Source organism: Battus philenor, unplaced genomic scaffold (genome assembly GCF_028537555.1).
Source record: "Battus philenor isolate CCGP_79_NKW_IND1 unplaced genomic scaffold, ilBatPhil1.0.hap1 SCAF_23, whole genome shotgun sequence".
Lineage (NCBI taxonomy): Eukaryota > Metazoa > Arthropoda > Insecta > Lepidoptera > Papilionidae > Battus > Battus philenor.
Genome location: NW_027181686.1, coordinates 7,156,930 through 7,179,063, shown reverse-complemented (window position 1 = coordinate 7,179,063; position 22,134 = coordinate 7,156,930). Strand labels below are relative to the sequence as shown.

Here is a 22,134-nt window from a genome sequence, read left to right as displayed (position 1 = left end):
TTTAACTTAAATATGTACTAATATGACAGATATTTTAATCGACAGACAATTTTCTAAAAGAACCGGGAATTCCCAAATATTCTTCGTTAAACTTCGTAGTGTCCCGCTTCGTTTCATCGCTCACTAAATGATCCATTTTTGAAATCATTTCTCTTACTTTTTGTGATTTCCATAAGTCTCTCCATTGCACTGAAATAATATAACAACCGGTTTGTATTAGAACATATTTTAATTTTAAATTTTAAGCATGCAGTTACAGGATGAGCGAGACTGTTCAGCTGTGGACATGCTACGTCTACAATGACGGTGATGATGACAGAACATGGCCGATTTCTACGTGAAGATGTTTCTAGTATCTAGAACCTCACGTACACCAACGAATTTTGTGGCGACAGAATTTAGTTCAGACGATCTTGTTAAGGATGAAGTTAGAAGCCTGGCATGTAGCGTCGTCCTGAATTGAAACAATGAAATGTCGTAGAATTACGCGTTTGACTATCGAATAAACATACAAATAGATACAACAAGGAACGAAACATTGATTCAACTATTAAGTCACTTCGGTTAGTTGTTATAATGAACTGGAAAAAGTCGTCGCAGTTTCAGCCTATAGACGCACACTGAAAGGCATAGACCTGCCTCAAAGATGCCCTGTAGATATAGGGGGATATACCATAATCGCCATACTTGGCCGACTGGTAAGCGATCGCAGTGACGTTATAATACATAGACATTTACACACCCGGGACCAGTGATCGAAAGTTTTATCTCTCTACCGCTGAGCTACCACTGCTCATTGGAGAAAGTGGTAACTTATATGTCAGACAATAACAATTATTACATACCCTTTTTAACAAAATTATACGCATTGTTAATATTTTTTTTCTTTATTCGCTGTACTGAGAACTGAATGTTTGTATGGGGGCAATAATGCCAAAAATAAGCGCCGGGTTTAAAAATTTTATAAAATTATATTTTATATAACCAAGCTCTTACAGAAATTTGTGAAGAATTTTTTTAAGTATTTTCATTTATTTAAAATATAAGTTAATGTAATCTGTTGTAAAATTATAAGTAATCTTTTGCTAGTTGAATTGATTTTTAGATGGATAAATTTGAGATTTGTTCAGTTTATAGAACTTAAGTAATGTTCGATTCAAAATATTATTCAGGTTCTATTTATAGTTAAAATTATATATCACAAAGATTTTGCAATAAACGAACTCATTAAAGGATTAGTTTGACTGAATACCTCGTAGGCTTTAATGAATTTGTTTTTATTATTAACATTCTGTTAATGCCGAAGCAGAATATATTTTTAAGAACACTCACTCGCTAATTTATTACACGATGCTTCGTCGCCGCCATAATCCCTAGGTAGTATTTCTTTAGGTATGTGCTTATATAAATCTTCATAAGAACTGTGAACGTGAACTCGACTGGCTACTTTTTCACGAAGTGCTTGTTTCAATATAAAAACAAGTTTATCAACAAATGGTGGAGCGTTTAATATATGTATGCCTTTTATTTTCGTACCAAAACTTTCCTGAAACGTATAAAAAATTTATGAGCTTTGTATAAATATCGAAATAAACGTATCAACATAAATAATTTGTACCTTTAACGAGCGATTCTATCAATAAAAATAATTGCATATGAATTTATTTATTTACTAACGGCTTACTGTGCCAAAAAATAATAAAAAAATTGGGTTACCTATTATAGTAGGTAGTAATTTTTATGATGTATGTATTATGGTACATTTCCATCAACTTACATCAACAGGATGATTATAAAAAGTGTAAATCGTTGAGATTATTTGCAAAGAGGTTACATTTTAGAATAATAGAACTATTTTATATTATTTAAAATATGACATAACGATGTATCAATTGATTTAGTTTCCTCTGTGTTATTTCAACAAAATTTCCAAAGAAAGTATATTTCGTTCATATCATAGACATAAAAACGCAATTTCAAGGAAGACCTAAAAAAGTATGGTTTTCTTAAATACCTTACAATAAGATATGCATATACTCTGAAAACACGTAACTGTTTGATTATGGCTTCATTGCCACGGTACTATTTTCTAAAGTTGTTTTTTTTATCAAGAGTAAAAGTAAAAAATCAAATTTCATACTCACAACGCATAATATTTCAGCTTTCTTTAACACGATTGGATTCAATTTACTTATTAGGCTAATGTTTACGTTAGCCAAATCTACTACATATCTTTCGCCTAAGCTATAATCGATGTGCAATCTGTACTCTCCTACCTGGGATATAAGAAACTTAAATTAAAAAGACGAATTTAACTTTTTTACCGTTGTATATGTTTGATGAGCAGTGGTTGCCCAGTGGTAGAGGACTGAGACTTATGATCATAGGTCGCAGGTTTGATTCCCGAGTTACAATCTTATATAATTCACATTTTGTACATTAATTATACAGGACTTCCACTGCTCACAAAAAAGTTTCCAGAGGAGTGCCAGCAGCGTCCTCTGCGTACCATAATATTACACTGCGATTGCCAATCTGCCTGCCAAGCGTGGCGATATATACGATAAAGTATATCTCTGCCATGCAGTGGGCTATTATGAGGTGTAACAATCACGATGACGATGTTTAATTTATTATCTTTGCTATTATTTTAACCATATGACGTCCACATCTGGACATAGATTTATAATAGAATCGTCCATCGACCTGGTAAGTAGAGCTCTACGTTGTCCTTACTTTAAGGCACCTGCGCATATTTTACAAGCCATTTGTCTTGTCTACAGTCTCTTTACTTGTCAATCTGCCGGACTACGACAGTTACTTTCATTCCTCTACGGGTATACTCATTATATGTTCGACCTTGTTGTGAAATCCCGAACTTACCCCTCTTCATCATAGAGCGGCTGTGATAAATTTTTCGTAACACTTATATTGTTATCAAAAAACTTTGAAGGAGTTTGAAGTTTATACATTTCCGTAAGTAATATAATAATAACTGTGTATTTAATTTAAGAACAAAAAGAGTCTTAAGTTTTACCTGAATATAAATTAAAAACACAAAAAATATACGAAAACCCCGGACAATTTCTCAAAAACACGATAGATTCGAAAATACGGACAAAAATTAATATAAAAGCGTGCAGGCGAAAGGTTAACGCAACACGAGTAATATGTCTTACCATGAAGGCGTATCTGAAATAGCTTAGAATAGTAAAATCGCTGAGATTTTCTTTTAAAAATTGTGTCATCAGAACTCTAGTCCGATCGGTAGGGCACAGCTTGGGAAGTGGAACAAAGTGTCTGAAAAAAAAAACAATAATCATTATCATTTATATATAGCCGTAGAACATCTATTTTAGATTTATAATATGACTTGTTAGAAGCGAACCGCGTTTGCAGTGTTCTAGCGACTCTAACAAAAAGGTCTTAACCGCATTTGCCAATACGTAGTCAAAGTTGTTTAATTTTTAAACGAGACCTTGTTTTATTCTTAAGCCTTGATTGACACATGCTACCAACATTTATTAATCAAAAATTAATAAAAAAAATAAGATCATTGCACCTATCTAGATGACTTCTGTAAAATATATTTTTTCATTAATCGCTTATATTTCGTTTTTATTAATAACTTACATACAATTCAATAATCCACTAAATTCTTCAATACTCCTGTTCAATAATATCTCAGGCATCATACCGCGAGAAGTTAAATACTTATCTATTCTCTTCTTAGCTCCCTCTGTTGAACCACCGGATAACAACAACAATCTTTCTAAAACATCACGCTCTGAAAGAAAAATTGAAGAGAAAATTATTTCCATCGCCAATAACGAAAAGGAAATTTAAACTTGATGACGTGATGCAAAAATAAACAGACGTGAATTAACTCGCGAAATTGTGTAATATACAAAATTAAATTTATGATTGTAATATATGTGTTAGTAATATGTAAATTAATATCTGTGTTAGGCACTAATCGGTGTAACATAACCCCTGAAGATGCCCCATGGAGGGGTGAAACACGTGTTGTGTGATTTAACGGTGGCAGTTGTGTAATTCGCCTTATTTGCCGCATACGCATTTATCAGCGGGCTGGCGGGCGGTGCATTTTGTTGCACGACTACCACTGCATGTGCGGAAGTGGCTACATATTGGTCCTTTTCTTACTTAAATTTATGATCTCTTATATAATATTTTTAGGTAAAATTTATTACTAAATTTTACTTCAAATTTTCACATTGCTGCAGAAAAATGGAATTAGTAACTATTTATTATTTATTTATTAACACTTTTTATACTCCATATATAATTTAAAAAAAACAATTCATAGAGATGTTCAAGGGTCCTATCGCTCGAGGCGATCTCCACCAAACAACCTTTGTATGGAGATAAGAGACATGAAGGAGAGGGCAGTTTAATTGTAAGTATTTAATTAAACAATAAGTACAGCTATTAGATTAGCTTATAAATTACTTACTTAAATTTTTAATTACAAAAACCGTTATAAACTGTAATAACTTTGAAAGGAACAAAATTATCCAGTTAAGGAATGTCCACAAAACTTATTATTTGATCATCTTAGTGTTTAAAAATGTTTATCATAAAATATTTAATAATTTTACCCAAATATTTATATGCTTCAGCAAGATGCTCTTGTTTTCGACACCAATGATCTATGGCATCTAATATTTCGCTCATATTATTGCGAATTCCGTTATCCAGCCTCGTTTTCTCAATGTCTTCATCTGTTACGACTATAAGTTGGTTACTGGTTACGAGATCCATCCTAAGAAACATTGAAAATAACATAGAAAGTGCAATCATGTTTGAGCTAATAATTGTTCCGTGTTAACTATTATATCGATGATTATTATACATATAAATGTATATGCGCTTATATCGAACTTATCACCGTCCATATGTATGCATTTAAGTCAATTACAATTAGCTGTCTATTCAATCTTCGTTCGTTTTTTTTTTCAATTATTTCTAAATAATGAGACACAAAAGTAAAAACAAAACTTAAATTCGTTTTTTTTAAACATATTAATTTCGTCGTCGTTTTCGTCGTTTCAGCCCGTAGACCCACACTGCAAGGCATAGGTCTCCCCCAAAGATATCTATGGAGTGACATACCATAACTGACACGCTTGGCAGACGGGTTTGCGATCGCAGTGTTGTATTATGGTACGCAGAGGACTATGCTGCACAAACCTCGGAAAGCTTGTGTGTAGGAAGAGGCAAACCTATACAATAAATGCATAAAGTGTGAATTTATAATATTGTACCCCGGGAATCTAATGATCTATGATCACATGTCCCAGTTCTCTACCGCCGGACTACCATTGCTCAACTTTAAAGTGATAAAGTTTCAAAATAAGTGTCTAAACAATACTCGGTACAATTAAATAAAAGTAATTTGCAAAAACTGTTCGGTTTTTCTATTCAGCACGCTTTACAAATTTTATTCGCTTTTTATTACACATAATATAATATAAAACATAATGTACGTCATAGGGAATGAATAATAAATACAGACGTATTTACTATTACGTAACACGATATAATTGTTAAGGGCTCCTTCCTACACTGTAAACAATTGAAATTTATCTTAAAACAATTATTCATTAATTTTATGTCCTAATAATGATGCTACTAACAGTTATAAATATTAGTTTTCTATTTCTGAGCATTATTATATTATTATTATTATTCATTAATCTTACACTATATTTTTCTTTTGATATCATACCAAAAGAGTCTCTTTCAGGTATTGCTACTGAACAATGGATGTTCAGCGGTAGAGAACTGTGTATTGCGATCGTTGGTCGTGGATTCGATTCCCGAGATACAATCTATGTTAATTCACAGTTTGCATTAATTGAATGGGATTGCCACTTTGCAAGTATAAGTTTCCAGACAATGAGCAGCAGCATCTTCTGCATACCATAATACAACAATGAGATCGCCAACCCGCCTGCCAAGCGTAGCGATTATGTTAAATCCCCCATGGATATCGTAGCGGGAGGCCTATGCTCTGCCGTGTGCGACTATGGGCTGAAACGACAACGATCCAGAAATGCCTTTTTAGGTTTTGTTTAGCGTAATTTTTTTGTTATTTACTGTTTTATTTGCATTTTTGGTTTTTAAAAAAAAATTATAATTAAAAATATAGCCAAACTATTGGAGCCGTACCCAAGTTTCTTGTGTAGCAACGCATTTTTGATTCAGTTACATTCTCTCATTTAAGATATACGACTTTTTACATAAATTTAATCCATCTAAATTTATTACGTCAAAGGCACGACAAAACATCAAGGATGTATGGCAAATAATTTAACATAAAACAGGTTATTCACACAGTTAAAACGAGAAGTGCTAGGTAATAAAAATTATCACCCTTTTTTACCTCCATCTACCGAGGTAACGTTTAAACGCGCCGTGAACTAAATCATTTGTGTTTGAATTGCTAATAAGTAGTTGCATTAACTTTTATTTTGTTATACTTAGTTGACTACTCTAAAAGTTAACTACGAGTCCTTTTCACCGTAAATTTGTTTTATATAGCTTAATTACTCTTTTATAAGTAAGTAATACTTATAAATTTAAAATATAAATAAAATTTATTTAAGAAAATAGGATCAAATATCGATCAATAAATATTAGCCATTATTTTTTTAGTAAAAAATAAATGTATGGTTATGTAAATCTAACATTATTGGTCTAAACTGCTTATATTTGTTTTAAAACAAACATAATAGCATAAAAATTGCATCCTATTTTTATAAAATAAAAATGAACAATTTTGTATTTTCCCGGAGAAGGATAAAAAGGAGTATATTAAGATTATCTTTTCAAAATGATGATGATGATATTATTATTTAGCCTTTTTTTTTTAAAAAGAATAAATCTTTGTAAATTTAGTAGTCATCAATAAGGGGTAAAAAAGTGAACGTTTTCGTAAAAGGGATTTGAAACCAAACAATTTTGTTCTAAATAACATATTTGACTTTGGTCGTTCGTGATTGACCAAACGTGCAATGTGAATCAGTTAAATCCTTTAATTATAATAAAAAGTTAAGGAAAACCAGTAGCCAAATAACATATTACTTTGTTCATATTTCACTGAAATCTTATTTTAATTAACACTAAAACATTCATGAATGATGCAATAAAAATATTTTTCGTTTTTTTTTCTGTTTGGTTTTAAGGTACGCAGGACGCTGCTGCCCATCATATGGAAACTCGTTTATGAGCAGTGGGAATCCAACATGATTGATGCAAAATGTGTGAATTGCATAACACTGAATCTGCGACCTACGATCATAAATCCTCTGCCACCGGGCTACCACTGTTAAAAAAATATTATTAAAACACACACAGAACACAGAAAATAATATTTAATTATTTTCTGTTTTCTGTATGTATATAGTAATAAAATACGTACAAACATCTACACAATCCATACAATAATATACACAGACAAAAAGTACAACACATAAAAACTAAAAAGTATTAAAGATAAGGAATAACAAAAATACAATTTTGTCAATGAAAAGTCTAAAGAGATTTATCACTTCTTATCGACATAGGTAACTCTATTCACATACGAGCATCATTAACAGTAAATGACATTTGTGGCGTATATTTTATATTTAACACAAGGCTCTGGTCATCTTGTTTTCCCAACAAGAAAGATAGATCTAATTAAATTGCAATATAAATTTAATAAATGAGTGCTTTCACTCCGCCAAACAGAGAGTTATACGGCGGACACCTCGAGCTTTACCGCGAATTTTCTTAACACAAAAACTAATCCAATTTTCTTTAGTTTTTACATTTCGCAAGAATTTCAAATTTGATTACAATTTGGTCTACGTAAGAGGCATAATTAAAGAGAATATTTTGACATTACGCGTACCGAATATACAGGTGGTCCAGTGGCAGAATTTTGATTTGAATTTCTAATGTGTTCGTAATCTTTAAGTAAAAAAGTAAGTAAGGTAATGAATTAGCTTTATAATAAGCGGGTTTTAATCACGGTGTTTTGATAAATAAGAATTTATTACTTCTAATAATTTGGTATTATTATATTTAATTGTAAAACTCTGGGACTACAGAATAAATCAATGACAACTAAATAGCTTTGATTATAGTGTACATAAACATCGGAGGATAGCCACTTATAAAGAACAAGCGGTTTAATTGTACAAGATAACTGCGATATAACAGCTCAGATTTAAATAGCTTACTATACGTTTTAATGCATGTAGTATTTTTTTGTCCTAGCCTACCCTGCTGCCCAAAAGACTTTTGCAGATTCCTCCTCACAGGTGCCCTCCTCTCACTCTAAAACCTCTTTTAACATATAGTTTTTATATTTTTGGTATATTTTATTTATAATCTATATAATCGACTAGTTTGGTTAACCAAACAAAAAATGTAGTCATGGAAATAAATTACACAAAACGAGTTCTCTGCGCTGTAATTTTCGATTTTGCAAGAACGCATCCGTTGCCTCCTTTTATTTTTATAATTGAATAATTTGATACAGTTCCCTTATTGCAATTTAAAGGCTTCGCAGGTTTGGGGTATTGCATATTATGCAATATTACGGGATCTAAAGGCCACCGAGCTTTGAAATCGCTGAGGCTGATGCTACGTAAAGTAACCTGACGCAAGGGTACTTGAGAGTAAAACCGTCGTTTGTAATTCAAAACCTTTTGCTGTCGTTATACCATGTTATCACTATTCTTTTGAGGTTCACTTATTGGAATAAACATCGTAAAATGTATTTAATAAAAAAAATTATACCAAAGAGATCGTTGAAATTTTAGGGTTTTATCTTATATTTAATACATGAAAAATCATTGAGAACCCATAAATGTGTTATAACTATTCAAATTATTTATAAAAGATAAACGTATAGTATTTAACTTTTAAAACATCTTTTTATATCTTAAAATCGATTGCTATACTACATAAATTTAATGAACTCGTATGAAAATGTCACGAAATCATATTTGTTTAAAATCTATATTACATAGTTCTACCGGAACTGCTGCACCGCAAGTATCAAACGCACGATTTTAGTTTTTTCGATCGGAAATGACTGTAACAGTATTTATTACGCGATACAATTGGTGTGCACGCTTTTTTGAATAATCTGGATTTAAGAAAGGCTTTGCAGTGGGCATCTATCAGTTTACTTTATGGTGATGTATAAAAATAGTGAACAAAAACTATTAATGTATTATTTTAATAAAATATTAACCTAACAAATCATATTCTATAGATGCACTTACCTCGTGTGTTTATCTAGCCGACCAACCGACTGTCTGTTAACCTGCTTAATGAGTTAATGTCGGTCGAGGTGAGATGTATAAGGCGTAGACGTAAAAACACATTAGCATATAATAAATAACAAAAATAAATCTGTTTTTATTACCCACACATAAAAACCAATGTTTATTTTTAGAAGTAAATAGTATTGCTGCTAAGGTTTTATATGTTACTTGTATCTAGTCTCTATATATACATATCCATATGTATATATATACCTTTTAGATATTTGAAAAATCTCATTGATGTGTGGAAAATTTTAAAATTGAATAATTAATCTATTTTAAATATTGTTTTCATAACAAAAGGATTACATTATTAAAAACAATTATGATTTTATATCTCTGTTTGGTAAATAATGGATACAATTTTGTAAACGGTTGCAAAAAATATCTTTGTGATTTTGAAAATAATGACATATATGAAAATTATCTTTTTAGGCCAACAAATAACTAGCTTTACAAAAACTTCATTTATCATTTTCGCATAATAATTAGGAACTAATAAAAAGTTAACATTTAAGGTTCAATAATAATAATATACGCCCATAGATGTGATGAAGAGACGAGCTTGTTTTGGACGGCAATAAAGGCTGGATGAATGAATTCTTTTAAACTGTCTTATTGGAAATCTAATAGGAAGGTCAATGACCAGCAGTGGAGGCCGTGGGGCTAAAATAACGTAAATAATAGTTCAGATGTACGTTAATCATCTTCATCACCGGGACCGTTGATCATAAGGAAACGCAGAATTTCTTCCCGGACGCCGTTTCAGCCTATCGCGTGCTTCGCAGTATCGAGGTGGACGCGGTTTTGATCCAGCTCGTTACGAGGCATGGGGGTTATCCGAGTACCCTAGTGCTTTTGTGAACCGGGCGTGGATCAGACCGTAGTCCACCTGGTAGCCCACTGTCCCGCACTCGGAAGACTTCGAGTCGACTCCGAACGCCGGTTAGGCACTAAGATCAGCGAGGACTCAATAGCCTCGCTAATTGAGAACGATGAGATGCGACCTGAAATCCTTAGGCTAAAAAAAATTGTAACAATAAATAATAAGAAGAAATAAGAATTAAAAATGTAAAAAAATATAAATAATTGTGAATAATAGTGACATGTACAAAAAATAAATTCTGTAAAACAAAATAAAAATAAATATTGTAAAACCTGAAGAATGAGATGATGGATGAAAGGCATGAAAAAGAGAAAGAGGGAAAATGGAATGTAAGTGTAAGACAGATGAAATGTAGGAAGTAAGGAAAAAAATGAAAGATCTTAAGACACGTGGTAGAAGAGCACCAAAATAAAGAAAATATATGAAGAAAAAATAATTATAAGAAAAATCAAAGTCCTTATCCCAAACTAGTTGGGGGTACGAGTGACCCCAATAGCGGGCGTCATTTAAAAAAAGCCAAAACTACAAGGCATAGGTCCCCCGAATATAGTAGAGGGCCTATCCAAAAAAAAACCAAACATTATTTATGTTTAAACTTATTATTTATTCATAGATACATATCTATGATTGTAATCGAAATTATGACTAAAAATTAAGCTATATTTACACATGGAAAATATATAGGGAAATACTGAACGTTGTCATGTCTACAATTATACAACCTATACTTTACAAAAGCTATAAATAAGTAATTAACGTGAAGTTATTTGCCATGAGCCTCAATGACGTTGTATTATAGCTTTTATGTTCCGATAGACATTAAAAGCAGAAAATATGCTGCAAACATAACAAATCAAATTACAAACTTTATACATAAGATATTTCTAGCTATGTATTGAATCACCGCGATATCTCTGGAACTTTTTAAGGTTTAAAGACAAGTTTTAGGTTTAAAGACTTGAAAATTGGTATATAATTTTTTTTTACAAGAAAGAATCATTTAAACTTACTCTATTGGATTGGAAGGACGTTCAAGGGGCGTTCAATAGAAAATACATAGTTTCAACGTAGATGCACCAAAAAAACATGTCTTTCATTTACGTACTTTATAAAATTACTACCGCAAGAGTCAGTGTGGGCTACGCGAATCGAGCGAAAAATGACAAATTTATTATTTGTATCAGTTAATTTCTTATTAGTGTATGGTGGAAATTTACGGAAGTATTATTAATGTTTGAAATACTCGTTACTATTTCACTTAGGTCATTTGACATATAGACAGACAATGTTAATAAATTTTTGATAGTAAAAATCTTAATTATAAAATCACTAAATTTAATTGAGGTATTTCAAACGAATTCCAGTTATATTCAAATAAATTAGAGTTCGTAGTTCAAACGTTAATAACGGAAGTACATATACATAGCTAACTATCAACCTTAAAAATTATGAGGAAGTTCAAGAAGAAAAACAAAAGCAATATGTTTCGCAAGGGGAGAGAAACTGAGCCTCGCAAGTCACATGCGGGTCTTTGGAGGACATTATGTGGCTTCTGATAAATATACCTGAATTTACTTATTATTTTTTTATGAATAAAATTTACAACGATTATTATCGTTCCGTATGCCTTTCAATGTTTTTGTAATTACGTGCAACAAGTTAATAAATTTTCCAATAAAAACGTATATTGTATTATTTTCTCGCTCAATTTCATTTCTGTAAAAGATAATTTAATATCTTTATTGCATAACTTTTACCTTTTGAATAAATGGCTCGAAGTATTAAGGAGATTGGCAACCTCTCGTGTATACTTACAGTGTCGTCAACCTTTTAGTAATTTGTGTTTTTAGTATATTAAATAAAGCAGATAGCATTTTTATGTAAACACTAGTTTGTAAGAGCACAGATACACACGATATTAGATATCTATAGCCTTGTAGAGATTAAGTACAATTAAAAAAGTTTCGGAACCTATGTTTCAACAAACTAATTAAACTTCACACGATAAAATCATTAATCTTCTACCAGCTTTTGTTGCAAATAGGTTGTTTAGCAAATAATTTTATTTTTACATTTAAATTTGAAACCACACCGGACACGCTTTGAAGTATATATATATATATATATATATATATATATATATGTGTGTGTGTGTGTGTGTATATATACATATATATGAACATACTCTTTTATAGCCTGTTTATTTTTCCCTCGAAATATTTTTACTTGCTGTGAAAGAAATATCTTTTCTGATCGTATTGTTTGAAGTATCTCCAATGATCATAACAAATTATATTCAAAATTGTCCTGTCAATGCGGTCTGTTTGGTGCATGATTTTTTTAAGTTCTTGCTTTTGGAAATAAAAAAAAATGTTGAAAGAAAGACGTTTAATTTGATACTAAAAACGAGCATAATTAATTCTAATTGTCGTTTCAAACTATAGACAACCGCTGCAAGGTAGACCTATGGCTTTCCTTTAAATATATCTATAGGAAGATTACCATAATCGCCAATGCTTAGCATACAGATTGTCAATTGTAGTGTGGTATTAAAATACGCAAAAGACACCGCTGCCAATCTTCTGGAAACTTGTTGGAGAGTAGTGACAATCTTATATAATTAATGCACAAAGCTTCATTACATAAAACTTATATTCCAGGAATGGAGGCCCCAGATTTCCAAAATTCGTAAAATTATTAGGAATATAGGAATACATAACTACTTGAAGCGAAATTCCACCGGTTTTTAAATATCCTCTTACTGGAATGGTCTTTAATATAACAGTGGAATATGCTTGCCACTTGGAATATGCTTCTTTAGTGAGGAATCCAGTCAACAGCGCATCCTCCGAGCGTTTAGAAGGCACTCAGCATGCATACAGTGGATACCTTGCACATAAAGGGTTTTACAAGTAACGCTTGAATTTTTAAAATGACGCCTCTGCAACCGATGTGTAATTTCTGAATTAACTAACTGATCCCACGAACGCTGCTTTGCAAAAAAATTAAAGTTTTTTTATTAACAAATTAGAAATAAGAGTTGATCGTAGAGGGATGAAAATTTAGGGTTGTATGTGTTTTTGTATGCTGTATCATAAAAAAACAAAATATTTGGTTTAAAAAATAAAATAATAATTAGGAGTGGACCACCCTTAACATTTATGAAAAATAGATGTCCGATTCTCCTTCCTGGCCGACATGCACGCTAAGATTCAAGAAAATCGTTCAAGCCGATTCGGAGGAGTTCAATCACGCACACCGTGACACGAGAATTTTATAGATGTTCTTTCACAAAACTTTCATTGCTATACACTCTCTCTCTCTCTATGTATATATATGCACACACACACATATATATATATATATATATATATATACACACACACACACACACATATATATATATATATATATATATATATATATATATATATATATATATATATATATACATATGTACATATACTCGAGAGAAGAATATCAAATACAATCAATTTAATGCAACCGAATTAGATATTTTTGTAAACCCTGATGATGGTTTAGGGATAGAATGCGTATCACTTCTCTAAAATCATTCACCCATAGTTCTCATATCACTGTGATAATTCAACATAAATTGTTTGCGTCTAATTTTATACTGCATTATACGAAAATAAAATAAACTTTCGTTTTGGTGCTAGTGGGCCTATTTGCTATAAAAATAAAAACTGCAGATGTAGTATTTTATGGTAAATAGAAATAACTAATGTCTTTATAATTTACACGCGAAAAACATAACTGGGTTCTTTTTCCCATAAACAACGCTAAGGGACATTCTTCTATTGTTATAAATATAATTTACATCTGATATCTTAAAAGCATTATGATGTTTTATAACAACGAAAAAGTCAAAGTGAGCCTTTGTATTCACGAATTCGAAAGTTTTGTAATTTGTTCTTAATGCTTGTTCTGTGTTAAAAGTTTGTTAAATAATAAAAAAAGGATTCCCGATAAAATATTTTCAAACGACTTCTTGTTTTCCCTAAGGAATAATACCCGTTTTTCAAGTAAATGTTAGTATACAGTTGGTAAATATTTTAAGTTATTTTATTGTTTCATCATCGTCTTTATTATTTCGTTTATTCCAGCAAAGAAGAGTTAGAATCTATGTGCGCCTTGTGGGTTGACGACAAACGCTGCGCTCACCGATACGTGGTTTTAAGTTCTAAGTTCCCAGCGGGTTTTTGTTTTTAATAGCCTGACCACTAACACTTTAAGTTGGTTACTTTCAGTCGTCTATGTATCTCGTGGTTCTTGATTCGATCTCGTAGAAAAATTTCGAGATTGGCCCTCTTCATACCTTGTTAAGCGACGGAATTGCCGTTGTTTTATCCGTTATCTATTGAATAAGATTGTAATTTTAAACAGATCAGGTGTGACTGTCAGTTTATTATCTATTGTATATTTAATATCTCGCTGATGAGACAAAAGTATAAGTTCATATAGAATTATACCATTATAAAAAAAGTATAGTGTAGTATTATATTTTTAAGAAGATGGGAATTATGTACTATATTATTCACCCAAAGACTTATTTTATAATTTTGGTTTATATCATAATGTTACTATTTTGTCTGTTAATTTAATTAAAAAAAACTTTTATAACTTATAGTATAACAACTCAAATGAAACGAACATTTTTATTATTGAATACATTTTTTTTTTAATTTATCATTTAATGAAATTTTTCTTTATATATTACACAATATGTACATAATATAATAATACGTATAATACAAGATATAAAAATGAATATGAATTAATATGTAATATAAATAGTATTTTATTGCGTAACTATACTTATTATTATATATATTACATATATATAATAATAAGTATACGTTACGCAATTATTATCTTAATAAATGTTGGTACACCAATACTCTCACTTCTCTGCAGTAATGATTTCTTCATGTGTTCGTCCGAGAAAATTTCTTTGTAAATGATATTATATAATAAAATAGTGTCATCTATACCTAATACGTATATTAATGTAAATAATTCTATTGTTATTAAAATTAATAAAACACTAAAGCCTTGATGCAAAAACAAGTCGCTTCTTTAACTAATTTAGATAATTTCATGTAACAAAGATTTGCATCTGAAGTATTCTTTTGAAATAAAAGGCGTTCCATTGTTGGGTGTCGACGATGGTTGTTCGGACGGCACAATAGTTAATTTTACCGCTTTATTAGACGTTTTGAGTTAAATTTACGTAAATAATTAAAGTTAAGCAAGTTCTTTAGATAATTATGACTAAAAATTTTTTTTCTTTTGATTACATATTCTATGTAAAGGTTTGTAAGCAATATAAATATCTCCACAGTTTAAAATAAACTTTTAGTATTATAAACTAAAATCTACTACTGCAATAAACTCTTCTTGGTCGCGCTCTTCCTAAAAAGCCCTGGTCAAGGATTCATCGAGTTAGAGACCTGTGGAGGCAGGTCTTTTGGACTTACTTTTCTGAGTAATTTCGTTGCTGTGACGACACTACCCACAAAGTCCATCCATCGGTTAGAGTATTGCCTTCTTTGTCTCTTTCTCTCCACTTTTTCTACGACTGCCAGCTTATCTAGACTTTCTGTTTGACTCCGAGCTTTGTGGTCGAAGTAACCCTGAATCCACTTGGAACAGATATTGGAGAATCTGGTCTCGACAAGAGTTAATGAAGAACATCATCTGTTGGTTGTCCAGGCGGTCTACTTTATACGTAACATCCTTTGCCAGCACCAGATTTCAAAAGCCTCGATTTTCGTTCATTCTGCCGTCCTGATTGTTCAGGGTAATAAGGCGTGTAATAACAATTTTTGTAAAAAAATGTCATACATATTTATAAAAGTGAACCATACAAAAGCAGGCCGCTTCCGAACGGTACTGTTGAAAAATTATGGAAAAAGCCTAGTTCCAGTGGTGGACGTCCTGGAACAACGGAGATGACCCAGAACCTCTACTGTACTGGTATACGTCGAGTAGTTGAATATTTATTCGGTCTAAACTAAATTGAAAAACTATTTATTATTACAAGAGGTAGTTGGTAGCATAATATGAGTAAAGATGGAATAAGAAACTAAGGAAAATAAAAGTTTATTTTTTATAACCTCCGTGCTACTGACTCACTAAGAAACAAGCACGTTAGGTAAAATTAAAAAAAAAAAAACTAAAAAACCTTCCGTATTCATAAGAAGTGGGAGGACATTTATACCTGCCCAGTTCCGTGGGAAGAAAACGTATCAAACTCGACATTAATCTGTAAGTCACTTGAGTAAGGTACTTGACCTCCTTGTCTTTGACCTTCTCATTGAATCATCTTTTCATTTAAATTAATAAAAATATTTATTCTTTTCTTGCTAAAAAATAATGCAATATAAAGTCGCAAGTCCACCGGAATACGATATATCACCCCGATATATATGTTTGGTTCTCAGCGTACCATGCACAGACTTCAGATCATACCAAACAGATTAAAGCGGACCACGGGCGCTCACTAAAACCTTAGTTAAGTTCTGAAATTGCCCACTTTAGGCTAATTATTTATAAAAGTATCAAGTTTCAAAAAAACGGAATATTACCATTCATGTTTACAATAAGTAAAGTACGCTAATCGTACGCTAAGCATATGAGAATGTAAGTGAAATTAAAGTCTATTGTCGTATAATTACGTTACGTGCCTGGCATGCCCAAGAGCGCTTCTGTTACAAATTACATGCCCCAGTAAACATCGTTTCATTAATGCTTAAAGTATATTTCACCCTACTAAAAACGACCCATTTAGAATGATTATTCTTGTAAAACAGCAAACAGTCCATGTATAGAAATCAGGTTTAATTTTAAACTCGATTTTTGATTATTATCAGCTTGGAAGTTAGCATTTAAATCCGGAAGGCAATGATATTGGTCGACAACGGTATTGAGAATTCAGGCTTGTCATTTTAAATGTAATAGTAAACTAGTTTTCTATAACAGCAATCTCTAAAGGTTTATTCCAGTAATGATACGATTAAAATGATAAACAAACTATTTAACGTTAGTTCGTGCGTCAGAGGAAAATACAGGATGATTGGTTATAGGTGTAAAAGCTATAAGCAGGTCAATGTACAGTTCCTTTGCTGTTTATAAATGTACATCAAAAATATGGTTTCAGAAATAATAATAACCTAATGTTTAAAAAAAATGCGACATAGTAAAGGTTGCGCAAAGTCATTAGATGCGGGCAACACAAGTCCAGTTATTGTGGCGGTCGTAAATGGAGACCAGGGCAAAGCAGTGGGCGTCTATCTGCTGAAAAGAGTAATTATTTAGTAAGAAAAATAGTTTTCAAAATTCGGATTACAACATAATAAAATAATTATTATTATGTGCAAGGACAGGTAGTAACCTGTCCTTGCACACTGTGTACTGCTAGAAGTTATCGATCTATCGTATTCCAAAAGAAAAAAAAATTAATATAACATATACATTCGTCGAATTAAATGCAATAACATATACCTATAACCAATCACCCTTTATAAATGTTCAAGTTCTATCGCTATTCGGTGACACGTTATTTTACAAGGATACAAATACATAACAATACGCCGGATACAATTATAATAAACACCACGGCGTCCATATATCTCCAAGCAGTTTCTGAGTTTGAAACTTTAGGCTTAATAAGAAAAACCATGTTTTTTTTTAATATGGACAGGGCAAAATGGTTATATACAGAATTTTTAAATTCAAAACACTATCGAGTGAAAGTTCTGCTCTTCTCGTATTTTATAAAATAATAAATAGTCGATACTCTACTCATGGTTTTGCCAGAATAACTGTATTTAGTATTTTGTTTTGGCGAATAGGCAGTTAAAGGTGTATATATATATCTTAATTTTGTTGTTATTGTCACCTCCGGTGAACGGATAAGAATTCATGACTAAATTATATCTACGTCGGCATATCAACTAAAACAATCAAAAACAACTTGCCTCTTAAAAAATTTTGAATATGAATAAACTTAACTAAAAATATCGATTTGATTGTATAGGCTATCAGTATCCAACACGATATTAATCTATCGAGATGCTCAACCTTATCCGGTAAAATTACGTACCTTGTGTTTTAGCTTAAAATTTTAAATTAAAAGTGTGTTTTTAAACAAATCTTAGAATAGATAGTATTTAAGAGTTTTTAGTTGGTTGATATGTATGTCGGTTGATATGTAACCGGTGGTAGCTTACTTATTTAATTGAAGATTTAAAAGTACGTACTTTTTACACGTGTAAATGCCTACTGGGATAAAGATTTTTAAGATTCGAATTTAATAAGAGTGCGAAAACTTAGCACCTCATTTGGAAATAGAACTTTCTTAAAAACTAAACACTCAGAATGCAGATTCGATATAAATTTAATTTTAGAAGTATCATCGTAATAAAAAAATGCCTATTGCGCAGAAACAGATTTTGTCAATAATTGATTTATGTAAATGGAATAATTTCATATTCAAATAGCCGACGCTTGAGGAATTTGATTGGCACTTAAAAAAGGAAAGATAAAGCATTTGGTATTTTCTCCAGGTGTTAACTGTAATCCGATGCTTTAGATCCAATTCACGTTAAACATTGCCAGTGACGAAATTTTTCATTCATATCTTTTTTTTTACGATACAAATATAATATTTAAATTCGTGTATTACTTTCCATTCTTTTTTTCTTTCATCTTTTCTTTTGTTCTTCCTTCTTTCCTTTTTTCTTTACTACCTTTCTATCTTTTTTCTCTCTTCCATTCTTTGTTTCATTTCTATCTAGCTTTTTACCACTAATGTCATACACCAAATTATCAGCCGAGAAGATAAGTGGGTACTCTTATTAAATTGGGAAACAATAAATGATGTAATAAAATTAGAAAAAATAATTACACTAACCCTGTGTAGATCGAATTAGCTATAATTCATACGTTTGAAAGCATCTCTAAATATCTATGATATATTGAGGTGACAGTACGTTAGTTATGTCCTTAGCCATGGGTGCTGAAAAGCACCAGAAACGTCAGGAAAATTAAAGTAATATTTGCTTAAAGCGTAAAAGTTGATTAGTGGATAATTTTGTGAAGTGGAACATAATGGGCAAATAACTGTTTGATTTTAATTTCCAACACGAACTTATGGCTAACTCTGTGACAATAACACAATTGTATATTTAATCAAAATAGCGAGATTAAACAGCTTATTAACCCTTTCCACTCCAAGGCTGTTATGCAGCATCGATATAATTTAATTGAATTATAGTATCTTGCGATTCTAGAATATGTTTCATTCATTCGTGATTCAAACATTTTAGTAACAAAAATCTTTCCTATTTTAAAATTTGCCGCATAAAGAAGTATTACACCATGTCGAATATTACTCGACAGCGGAGCTTGTGGAACAAAATTAGTGTCGAGTGACACTCGACATTGGAGTGGAAAGGGTTAAAACTTATAATTTCATATATGGATATATGGATATGGATTGATAAATGGATAGTTGCCTTTTGTGTTCCATATTGTATTCAAAAGAATATAATATGGAATAACTATAAATAAAATCTGCTTTGCTGTAACTAAAATCATTTGTAAAGAAAAAAAAATTAAAGGTATCTTATCGCCGCCCCCACCAAATATAATGATAAGTCCGAAAATGCAACTTTTTAGTAGAGACAAAAATTAAATATTAGTTATATCTCAAAAATGTATACACCTAAAATAATTTTTATATAGTTTGAAACTAATTTTATTCCGAACATTTCTTGAATATTTGAAAGGACAGTTTTCGTATAATCTTTTCATTTTTAATTGCACTTTACCTTTTTTTATTTAGATTATAAAATATTACTTTGCCTACCTTCGCCATTTTTAGCCCGAAGACTATGGAAAATATTGACAAGATGTATTACAACTCGTAGATTGCGAATATTAAAAAAAAACCTGATAAAAATTACATGGGTGATTGTCATTTAATAACCCGCTGTATACTATATAGTCACATTGCTAAGATTAAATTATAACTTGGGTAATATCAAGATCCAATGAGTAGCAAAATTTGCAATTAGCAGAATATTTCAACTTTTTCAATGACATATACCGCTTCTCTGTTGGCATTAACAGCTTCTCTTAGCTTGAGATGGACTAGCGATGAAGCATATAAATCAGACTTGTTATCAGTAACTAAACACGAAAGTTCTTCCAAAAGCTTAGGTTAATTATTACCGGGAAGCGGCCGAACTCTTGTGTTGTTTAGTCAGCCAGACGCTCCATAGAACGATCGTGTACAAAGGCACAGTTGATGGGTCGTTGACTCAAACTGTCCTTCGAAACCAAATACAAAGGCGTCTGCGTTTAGCCATTATCAGATTATTACGAGATTTCTTACAACTAATATTACTATTACGTTAGAAAACTTAAATGAAATTCGTAAGCTCTAGTAACCTGCTTTTCTAAGAATATTCAGTAAGCTGTCTTCGCCGGCGTTAATGTGTGATCAGAAGCAAATTGAAGTGGCATAAATATGATATAAAAACTGCATGAAGATAATAGAAGAAGATGACATTTTTTAAGACAACTATTTATACTTTAGTAAATTTTCAATATGAAATTAATTCTTTATCGATTACACATACATTTTCGAATATTACGTCAACGTATGTTCTATAGCAAAAAGCTTACATAAAAATATTATACATTTTAATAGTACAAATAACTTATAAAAAACTATTATTTCATCCGTTCGTACGTTCGGAAGTTTACTGTTGAATAAATGCCCAACACATAGTACTCAGTAGAAAGAGACTGGCATCCAGGTCTTGCGGCGACCTAAACAACGAAGTGCACTGCGATTTCCGGTCCTTGAAATCCACTTCAGAACCTTAAAACCCCAACAGTCATCTGTTCCACGCACTATGTGATCTGTACACAGCCACTACAACTAATAAATCCGCCGGGTAAAGACCTCTCCATGACTCCTTCAGAGATTATGAACTTTCTTATGTGGACTGAAGTGAGAAATCACATTTCACTGACAAGTTCCGAGTATGAAAAATTTATAGATTATTTATATTAAATTACTATAGTTATTTTAATTTATCGATTTTAGTTTTTCTTTCGGGCGTCAAATTGTTATAAACTATATCACGTAAACACTAAAAGCAAAATAATAATAAACAATAAGCGTTACTATAGAAAAAAACTCCTTAAAAATGTAATATAAAATAAAAGCAATAAAATCAACCACAGAAGCCTGTTAAATTCAATCAGACGGCGTAAACCATAAAGAAGTCCTTTATGAACCCATAAAAAAATCTTTGCAATGTCTTTATGGCAATCATAAAAATAAATAATAAGGTAAATTGTTTTTATCTAACATAACTGCGCATTAAAATGTGATCATTGTCCTAATTCTCGAAGTTAATTTAATAATAATACCACATGGAGTGGTTAATTAACATAATTATTAAGTATGGGGCCGACCGGAAAGTAATGTCGCTTTCTTAAGTTAATTTCACACGACTACATTTTAATACGTTTTCATTTCTTATCAACAATATATTCACATACATTATCAACAACCATTAGCCATCTAGTATAAAAAATTTCAACGCCGGAGCGTTAAAAATCAGCCGTTTTTCCTGTATAATATATCGACAAAAACGACTTTACTTTCCGGTCCCACCTCATATTTCATTAAGATGTAACTGTAAAACATTTCAATTTTTAGATAACATAAATAAAAAAACCAACTCAAACGTACGAAGCAAGTTCATTATGCTCTATTTATCTATTAAAATGTAATACTATCGATATGTTTTTATGTTTTAATCATGTAGGAGTATCACAGTCTGTATATGTATGTGT

At 31.3% G+C, this 22,134-nt stretch overlaps 1 protein-coding gene across 1 annotated transcript; it reads right to left on the bottom strand.

Annotated features, from left to right (window-relative positions):
• Window positions 1-4,785, bottom strand: LOC137924291 (alpha-tocopherol transfer protein-like). Its single transcript, XM_068767675.1, has 6 exons — window positions 4,623-4,785; window positions 3,634-3,787; window positions 3,180-3,300; window positions 2,145-2,276; window positions 1,333-1,546; window positions 1-189 (listed from the first exon to the last, which is right to left on the bottom strand). Exons 1-6 carry the CDS (start codon window positions 4,783-4,785, stop codon window positions 35-37), a joined length of 939 nt encoding a protein of 312 aa, XP_068623776.1. The 3' UTR covers window positions 1-34.
• Between the last annotated feature and the right edge of the window lie 17,349 nt (window positions 4,786-22,134).